The sequence below is a fragment of the Nycticebus coucang genome, chromosome 1 (assembly GCF_027406575.1).
Source record: "Nycticebus coucang isolate mNycCou1 chromosome 1, mNycCou1.pri, whole genome shotgun sequence".
Taxonomy (NCBI): Eukaryota; Metazoa; Chordata; class Mammalia; order Primates; family Lorisidae; genus Nycticebus; species Nycticebus coucang.
This window is the reverse complement of record NC_069780.1, coordinates 105,156,618-105,166,338: the sequence shown is the minus strand read 5'-3', so window position 1 is coordinate 105,166,338 and position 9,721 is coordinate 105,156,618. Positions and strand designations below refer to the sequence as shown.

General features: G+C 46.4%; 1 protein-coding gene across 2 annotated transcripts in view; it reads left to right on the top strand.

Moving 5' to 3' along the window:
* Positions 1-1,184: 1,184 nt before the first annotated feature.
* The window catches only part of GALNT7 (polypeptide N-acetylgalactosaminyltransferase 7), a 101,236-nt gene continuing 92,699 nt past the window's right edge, over positions 1,185-9,721 (top strand). Inside the window, exon 1 of one of the 2 annotated variants that reach the window (XM_053585522.1) lies at positions 1,185-1,488. In XM_053585522.1, coding sequence (XP_053441497.1) covers positions 1,363-1,488 — 126 coding nt within the window. In that variant the 5' untranslated portion in view covers positions 1,185-1,362. The remainder of the gene's footprint in view (positions 1,489-9,721) is intronic. The other variant, XM_053585511.1, reaches the window with a different exon arrangement.

Here is a 9,721-nt window from a genome sequence, read left to right as displayed (position 1 = left end):
AAAAACCTTGCAGATAATATTAGAAAAAAGATCAACTTTCACTATTCTAGCACTTAGGATAAAAATCTTACATCCTATTCACCTTCCATTAGGCAGCTTAGGGTATGACACACGGATAATGTCATTACCTAAATACACACACTGTGCCATGTAAAGGGATTGACGTCTTTATTGGAAGATTTGGGTACAAAAGTTATTTCCTCTGGGTGGGGCAGTGTGGTTAAGGTTCACGTCAGCCAGTATCATTCAGGTAACTCAGGCAGAAAAGGTGTTTGAAAAAGCAAACCAAGTGGCAAAAAATCAGGTCTGAGGGGAGGCAAGGAGGATGGAGGACATGTACTGCTCTAAAATCCCCAGGCGTCCTTGGTCCGGCGAATAGACAGAGATCAGCTCATGAGCAAGCCCAGTAATGCTTCTTAATTAGTAAGACAGACTGGCTTTCTGCTCCTTGGCTGGAGAAAAAAGAAATACAGGCTTTGCGAGCCATGTCCTCCAGCTCAGTGACATTTTGCACATTTCACTTGGCCCTTCGGTGACAAATGCACCTCCTTAAGGAGGTGTGTGAAGAAGCAAGAACAATCGAAAAAAAAGAAAGAAAGAAAGAAAAATAAAGAAAAAATACCCTGCCAGCTCTAAATCAGCCACGTGGAGCTGCTGCGGCAACCGTGGCCCCAACTTCCTGGTTTGCTCCGCTTAAGCCCAACCGGGAGGCTGGGGCTTCGGGCACTGCGTGTGTGTTGGGGGGCGGTGCGCTCTTCAGGGCAGGGGTGGGAAGGACCGAGTTGGGGTCGGCAATGACGGTAAAAGTTTGGGGAATCTGACAGCTTGAAGGGGCTGAGCTGTATGCAGGGCAAAGGCTAAGGACCAGGCTGTGCGGACAAAGTGTCAGTTGGTGCCAGGGAATGGGGGGGGGGGGGCTCGAGGGGGTGGGTGCACACCTGCCGAGCAGGTGCAGGGGAACCAGGCGGAGCAGAAAGCCTCCCGCGGGCCAGCCAGGGAAGGAAAAGGAGACGAGGGGAAGGGCGGAGGGGGGAGAGGGGCTCTGGGAGGGGAAAGGCGGGGAGCGGAGGGGCAGAGAGGGGGACGGCGGAGTGAGGCGTGGAGGTGGGGCGGAGAGGGGAAGGGCCGAGGGGGGAATGCGAGCGGGGGTGGAGAGGTGGGGAGGGGCGGGGAAAGGCAGGAAGGGCGCGGGGCTGAGCCTGGGCAGGCGGGCCGGAGGGGAGTTCCGGGTCTGGAGCCCGAGCCGGCGGGCGGCTGCGACGCGGCAGGGGTGAGGGGGGAGGAGGAGGAGGAGGAGGGGAGAGCCGCGGCGGCGGCGGCGGCGGCTGCGCCGGGCTGCGAGCGTGTGGCTGCCGGAGGAAGATGAGGCTGAAGATCGGCTTCATCCTGCGCAGTCTGCTGCTGCTGGGGAGCTTCCTGGGGCTGGTGGTGCTCTGGTCGTCCCTATCCCCGAGGCTGGACGAACCCAGCTCGCTGAGCAGGATGCGGGTGAGTGACCCGCCCGGCCCCCTCCCGCGGCGGCTACCGCCGGCAACTTGTTTTGTCCTTGCGCGCGCGCGGAGCCTGGCCAGCGGGGTCTCGTAGCCGCAGGTGGCGCAGGCGGGATCTGGGGGTGTCGGCCGTGGGTGAGGGCGCTCACCGGTCCCCGCCCGTGTGTCTCCCTGTCTTCCTCCCGCTTCCTCCCTGCCGCCGGCGACACCCGCTCCGGAGCCACCGGAGAACAGGGGCCCTGGGGGCGGGGTTTCCGCCGGCCCGGAGCCCGACTCTGGTGGCTGGGGGCCGCGGAGCTCGCGTCCAGGCTGCGGCCTGCGTGTGGCGCGTGCAGGCCTGGAGGAGGCGACATGCGGCCGCCGCAGGTCCGCGGGCCCGGCCCCAGCGTCGTGTCTTCCCGCCCGCCCGGGTGTCCGTCGCCTCCCCTTCCACCGCCTCCGGGCGCAGGGAGAGGCTCTGGGAGGCCCCGCGGGACCTGGGAGCAGGGCAATCGGCCCGAGTAGCCGGGGTTGGAGCCGGGCGGGGTGACGGCCCGGGTCCGATCGCGTCCCCGCCTCCCCGCGTCCCCTAGCAGCGCCAGGGGATCCCCTCCGGCGCTCCGACAAGGCCCAGGGGTCGCAGACTCTGTCAGTTCCCGGCTCCAGAAACTAACTTGTGCCGCCACCGGAGCGCGAGTGGTGGCTGCGACATCCGCTGGCTTGGGGGGCTTTAGGCGGGCAAGCGACGAGAGACGTTGGTTAGCAGCAGCCGCGCGGCCACCGCGGCGTCGCTGACCTAACCCTAACCCCATCCTCCAGCCTGGAAATCCCCTAACCCTCCACCGCCAACCAGGGGGCATCGCCGTCTGCTGCAAACCCCCTTTGCAAGTGTGATCCGCGCTGCCAGTGTCTTCATTAACTTAACTCCTAGGAAACTTGGCGAGTTGGGCGGCGAGAAGGCTCGTGGTGGTGGTGATGACTATTACAGGAAAATCCCAGGGGGACTTTCTTTGATCAGCGTTTGTTGCCTGAGGCATCAGATGAGCTTTCATCTGCCTATGTTCCTAATTTGGGGTCATTGCAGCAGTGGGGGGTGTTCCTCTTTGTAAAATATCTGCGGTGGTTTCCCACCCAAGTCATTCACATTGAGATAAAAAGTATACTGTTTTCCTTTTCAGGGTGTTCTCTGGGCTGTAGAGCAGCGGGGGTCAAACTTTTGACCATTTTTTTGCTCTTGAAATGATTTCTTGACAGAATAACAACTGGAGGTTGCAGGTGTCTTGAGAGTATTTTGTTTAAGGTCAGCAGAATGCCTTTTTTGAGTTAGAAAATGGGAGCCTCCCTCCACCCCCATTTTCTGGCAGAGAAACTCAGACTGCCAAAACCAGTCCATTCAGAGAGAGTCCCACAGTTGGATGACATGGTGAGGCTTTTACAGAGGTGCTGGAGCGTCATCATCACTTGTTATTTTTATTAAGAGCTGATACAGGGTAAGCTATATCATGCCCATTTAGTAACTATGGTGATGGTACAGAAGGTGGTGATATCTTGATTTTTTTTTTTTTTGGTCCAGTCTATTTGGTTAAGCTTGTCAGTGGAGCCAGTATCATTTCAATCACTTGTCAAAGACAGAAGCTAGATTTTTAAAGATTTACCAACATACTGAACATTAAAAAGAATAATTGGGTATCAGGAGAACAAAGGCCCTTATACTAGCCTCCAAGGCAAACAGTTGAATCATGAGCTTGGAAAATAAAAGTCTATAACGGAATGTGGATAGATATTTAGCCTTGGTGGTTCTATTATGACGTTCAGTACTGGTGAGAAGCTGTGTGTAAACTGATGGCTCTGTAGGTACAAATGCCATTATACTATAGTCAAACCAGCAATGACACTGAGGTCAGAACATCCATAGTAGGACTAATTCAGGAACTGCTCGTAGGCCAACAGGTTTTATGTGATAAGCAAACTGGCAGGTTGGAAGGAATGCATTTTAAACAAGGGTTAGTGGCTGGACTGATGCCATGTTCCACTTTACCAATGCCAATTTATCTTGGTAATGATGGCTGCAACCTGGAAAACTCTGCCCTTGACCATAACATTTTATTTCAGGCGGAAGCTCCCTTAATGCAATTTAGGATAGGTCACTCAGCAGCGAAGGTGTAGCATGTTAAGTGGTCAGTTCTCAGTTTCTCAAGCTACATGCCTCAGGACTGGGTTACGTTTTCTTAGCTATTCTCAGTCTCTCATCCTCCCCCACTTTACACAAGTTAAAATAAAAAATTTTAAAAACCCACATTATCAAGTCTAAGAAATGTGGGGTTTATGGACCTGAATTTTTTTTTTTTAAATAGGATCTCACTATGTCGCCCTGGGTAGAGTGTCCTGGTGTCATCACAGCTCACAGTAATCTCAAATTCCTGGGCTCAAGTGATCCTCCTTCCTCAGCCTCCCGAGTAGCTGGGACCATAGATGTCCACCACAACCCCTGGCTGGTTATTCTGTTTTTAGGAGAGATGAGGTCTTACTTTTGCTCAGGCTGGTCTGGAACTCCTGAGCTCAAGGGATCATCCTGGCTCGGCCTCTCAGAGTGCTGGGATTACAGGCATGAGGCACAGGTCAGCCATCCCTCCTGAAATAAATGCAAACTTCTCTGTGCATTTGCATTTCCTTTTCTCAGTGGAAAATTGAAGCTTTCCTTTTTGCTTTCACTCTCAAAAGTGTCCTGGGTTGGATGTTAAAGTTAGTCTACAGTCACCTCCCTTAAAAACCTGGTCCTAGATAACCAAAGTGACTTAAGAACCTTTTCAGCACAGGTCTGTGGGCAAACACACAGATAAGCAATTGCAGCAGGTCAGACAAGAACTGCCTTAGCTGATTCCACTGTGTCCTGCGGGATCAGAGAGACAGCAGAGCTCAGGCTGGGGAGCTGGGAGCCGTCCACAGGGCCCGTCTCCAACAACTTGTTGGATTGCTGAGGAGAGGGGGGCAGAGATGGATGCAGAAGCAGGAAAGATAGTGGCCAATCCTGGGGAAAGCTGGAAAATTGAAAGTGAGGACCTTGGAAAGATGCAGTCTGAGCTGGGAAGGACTTTGAATGCTGCGAAAGGGCAGAGCGAGGCTATAAGGAATCATCTGGAAACAGTGCAGGCTAGATTTCGGTGAGCAGAGAATTGTTTCTGGAGGACAGAATGAGGCCTCAACCAGGAAGGGCACCTGGAAACCAAACACGGAGGAGAGGTTGTGGAAGTACAATTGCCCAGCAGGGAGGAGAGTCTCACCTGGTGGAGTGGGAGCGGAGCCAGGCTGGGCCACTTACGAGGAAAATCACTGTCTCAGGCAGTGGTTCTCAAACTTTAGCAGGCATAAGAATCTCTAGAGAGTGTTTACACTAAACATTTTTTTGGTTTGGGCATACGAGCAGTTAACAGACCACGCGTAAGTCCAGTGAAGGTGTCCAAGGAGGTGGAGGGCAGAATAGGAGTCAAAAACGGATGGGAAGAGTGCAAATCCTTGGCAGGATGGTGATGTCTGAAGCTCTGGGAGTGGGTCACTGGATGAAGGGAGAGGTAGAAAAAAATCCTATGGAGAATGGCTCCTTTTGGGCACCAGGAGGGGAGAGGTGAATTAATGTACAGGCGTAAGAAGTAAAATGATTTGGGGAATGCTGCCCTCTAGAAAACACAGGAAGAATGTTAAGGGCAAGCGCATGTAGACTTGTAGAGCGTTGTGACACGTAGACTCAGTTCACTGGATCTACATGTCACGATTTTTGAGAAAGAACCAATTAGAATTAAGGCTGAAGCAGGTGGCTGTCCCCTAACCTCCCAGTGGTAGTTTGGTCTGGAGAGAGGTTACATTAACATCATCATTGCATCTCAGTTAATAACATGTTCTGAGAAAACTCACTGAGATGATAAAGAAGTTCAGGTGGTAATTGGTTATCATCGCTCTGAAAAATACAAATAGAAGTTGGATAAGAGACCCATAACTATCAAATTGAGCAATAATCATATAGTTTTGATAATATGTGAATACTGTACAAGCTAGATATTCTAATATGTTTATAATACATATTTGGCATTTTTGCACTCTCTTGGTTGAAATCCACTGCTTTGTGAAGCTGCAAATGGAAAGACAGTGTAATATTTGGGTTTAGGAATACATTTGGGCCTCCCAAGGTACATACTACTCTCTTCTATCATAAATTTATATGCTTAAAGATTATCTGGCCGAAGCGTGATTTGGTGTTTGTAGTTCTAAACTTTATGAAATTGCTTTATATGCTTTAGTGCTTAAGTATTGACTTACTATGAAAACTGTGTATTCACTGTATATTCTTATAAAAAGAATTGGTATCGATTAAAGAATATGTCTCCAATAGAAAATACATTTTATCCTGAGACTACTAGGCAGCTTTTCAGTTTTGAATATGTGAATTTGGCTTGATGTATATTTAAAGAAAAAAACAGAATGGTAAAACTATGCTCTAGCATTTCAATTATCTTAACGTTTAAATATGAGGTTTACTCTTTAATTCTAATTCAACCCTATGATCCCGAAAGCTTGAGACAAGCTTGAACTGAAATTACCCAGGTTTTAAGTCTTTTTGGGGAGGAAGAACTAACTTTTTAGTTGCTTCATTTGCTAGGAATCCAGAATATTTCAAGATGAGAAATGTTCTCATTTTGGTGCCATTATAAATTCCCTTCTGGGCTCCCCCGCCTTTGTAGCCGTTCCAAGCTTTGCTCCTGAGAAGCATTTAAACACGCCGTTAGGGAGGCCTGACTCAGTTCACTGAATACAAGAACTCATATGCTGAAACTTGAGCAAAAAATTAACTTTTTATATTGTCTAATTAGGTTTACAGAACTGCTGCATAACGGCCTGGCTTCCCAAATCTAGAAGGTACAATTAACTGCAGTATTATATCAGTACTGACTCGTCCGCTAATAGGCTTCTAAGCAAAGCAATTGGAATTTGTTACCACCAAGAATATTTTAAATGGATGAATTAAAATTAAGTCACACACTGTTGGGAACTAGTGTGAATTAGAACTGAATAGATGACCTAATTATCCTTTTACATTTTTTTTTTTTTTTTTTTAATTTGGCCAGGGCTGGGTTTGAACCCGCCACCTCCGGCATGTGGGACCGGCGCCCTACCCGCTGAGCCACAGGCGCCGCCCTCCTTTTACATTTTTAATTTTTATTGATTCCCAGGGATTAGGAATACCTTTGGGCCTCATGAGGTATACACTTCTCTCTTAAGTAGTAAATTTACATGTGTAATGGTTACCTATCTGGCTTAAGCTTAATTTGGCATTTGCAGTTCTAAACCTTATGAAATTATTTTATATGCTTAAGTATTGACTCACTATGAAAACTGTGTGTTTACTGGTAAAGTGTGTACCTTATAAAAAGAATTGGTATTAATTAAAGAATATGTCTTCAATAGCATTAAGTAAGAAACTCCCACACCTTTTTTGAGTTGGAGGATCACTCTTGAGAGGAGGTGGGTGTGTCTGCATGTCTGTTTATTCTGTTTGTTATTCTGTTCTATTAAGCTGTTTGTAATTTTCCTTTGACTTCTGATTTTCCTTTAAATAAAATTAACCAAAGGAAGAAAACCCGGTAAGTGAGCAGGGGCAAGGTGTGGTGGCTCACACCTGTAATCCCAGCACTCTGGGAGTCCGAGGTTCATCCCTTGAGCTCAGGAGTTCCAGACCCACCTGAGCAAGAGTGAGCCCCTGCTTCTACTGATAATGGAAAAATTAGTCAGGTGATGTAGTGAGCGCCTGTAGTCCCAGCTACTTGGGAAACTGAGGCAAGAAGATTGCTCAAGCTCCAGAGTTGGAGGTTGCTGTGAGCTATGACTCCATAGCACTCTACCCAGGAAGACAGAGTGAGACTCTGTCTAAAAAATAAATACATACATACATAAATAAATAAGCGAGCAAGTATCTTTTACAACTGCAGATGCCCAACTTCTGTTGGAGCTGTTAATGTAAAACTAGCCCATTGAAACAATCAGGTACAGTCCCCCCTGTGTCAAAAGACAAGTCCCTGTGTCAAAGCACTTGAAGTGCTTAGAGGTTCTTTCCTTGTCAGCATTTACTGTTGCACTTATATTTTTTACTCTGTTGAATTTGAAGTGAATATTTTATATGCATTTTTATTAACATCTATTATTGCAAAAATAGTTCCCTTACAGCCCTAGTATAAAACAACACTACCAATATACTTAGATGAATCATGGAAGTGTCATTTTGCCAGAATATATCAAAGGTATCTGGGCAAAGAGGTTCAAGCATAAAATGGGAGGGGAGGGGCAGCACCAGTGGCTCAAACGAGTAGGGTGCCAGCCCCATATACCAGAGGTGGTAGGTTCAAACCCGGCCCCGGGCAAAAAAAAAAGGGGGGGGGGAGGAGCATGGGGGGATTCCAATTCTGTAGTAATTATGTAAACATTTCAAAAAATGACTCAGGAACAATCTAGTGAGGTTGAATCAATGAAGGTATTTTATTTGTTTTGATTATTTAATGCTGTTATGAAAAATGTATAGTTGCCTAGGGAAGTTTACCCGGCCATACACTGTACTGTACTCTGGAGTTCATTGTCAGTAACAGGCCTGAGTACTTATGAAATCAAAGCTACATTTTGCATAGCCATTTCAAAACTTGTCTCAGGCATTCGACATTTGTTTTACTAGGTATGCAGGTTTTAATTATGCTTGCCTGTGTGACTTAAATTCTTACTCTTCCCGGCAAATTTTTCTTCTAGCAATTGATAGCATTTTGCCATGCCATTCTTACCAGGTGGCTGATCATTATGCTTCTTAAACTTTAACTAATCTAACAGGTTTAATCTTTTTATGTTTACCACAGCAAGGTACACTATGGAGGTCTTAGTATTTGTTACCCTTACAGCCTGTTTGCAGGCTTTTACATCTTTCGAAAGAAAATGTTTAAAACTCTCGGTTTAGAGATCTGCTAATTCTTGCCAGAATGACTTAAAATGAGTAATAAAAAAATCCATTAGATTTTTGGGAAATAAGCTGTCAATATGGGACAGAATAAATGACTGCACAGTGCTTTTTAGAGTAATGGAGTAGAAATGACTGGAGTCTTATTACCTTACACATGCACATTTTTCTTCTATGGCAAGATAGAAGAAAGTTTTTAAACTAAAAGACCACTGTCAGGATTGGAAACTCAACTCTGATCACTTGCAATGTATAATTAGATTTTCACATTGTCAGAGTGAGGAAATAACAGGCATGCACTTTCACTAACTGTTGCTCCCTATGTAATGGCCTCAGAGGATATTTTAAGTTCAGTATTTGCCAAAGAAGGTCCGGGGAGAATGTTTCTATTTTGGTGATCAAGTGAAATAAATCTGCTTACAGTTCAGTATCTACTTTTAGCAAATACTTTTGTAAAATTCTGTATTGTAAAAATGTGCTACAAGGGGATGACTTCCAAATACCTTAGTATTTTAAAGAAATTCATTTTCTGTATGAAATTAGGATTTCTCTTTGTGTAGCTAACGTGAAGACTATAAATCCCACCACATAGAACACTTCCTCTATTTTAAAATAAATGGAGGGTCTGTGAACACATATTTGTTAACTTAGGCGATTTTGTAGAGTGGTGTGTCGACCTGCAGACATACAACAGCCTGAAATACCCTGCCTGTTCCTGTGGCCTTCAGAAAGGAGGTGATGGCTGTCTGTTGGAATACATATAGACCACATTGTCCTGCTCAGATTATTTTTTCACACTGTCCTGTTTGAAAATCTGAACAAGGTTTTAATGATGTGGCTTAATTTTATTTCCCATTAATTACGACTGTTGGAAGAATGCCAGCCACTACTATGATTAACCTGTGCCTGTTACTAAATCAAAGCAACCCGTAGCCAGAGAGTGTCATAGATAGTTTCACAGTGGTACCCTCAGTCGCTCATAATCTTTGACCTCTGCTCAATTAACTGGTGACACCGAGAAAAAGGTAAATGTTAAAATCTTTGTTGTACTATAGCAAAAGGTGCTTGAAACCCCATCTCTACTAGAAACAGAAAAACTACCTGGCTGTTGTGGTAGGCGCCTGTAGTCCCAGCTACTTGGGAGGCAGAGGCAGGAGTATCACTTGAGCCTGAAGTTTGAGGTTGCTGTGAGCTGTGATGACACCATGGCATTCTACCCAGGGTGACAGAGTGAGAATCTGTCTCAAAAACAAACAGACAAAAAAAT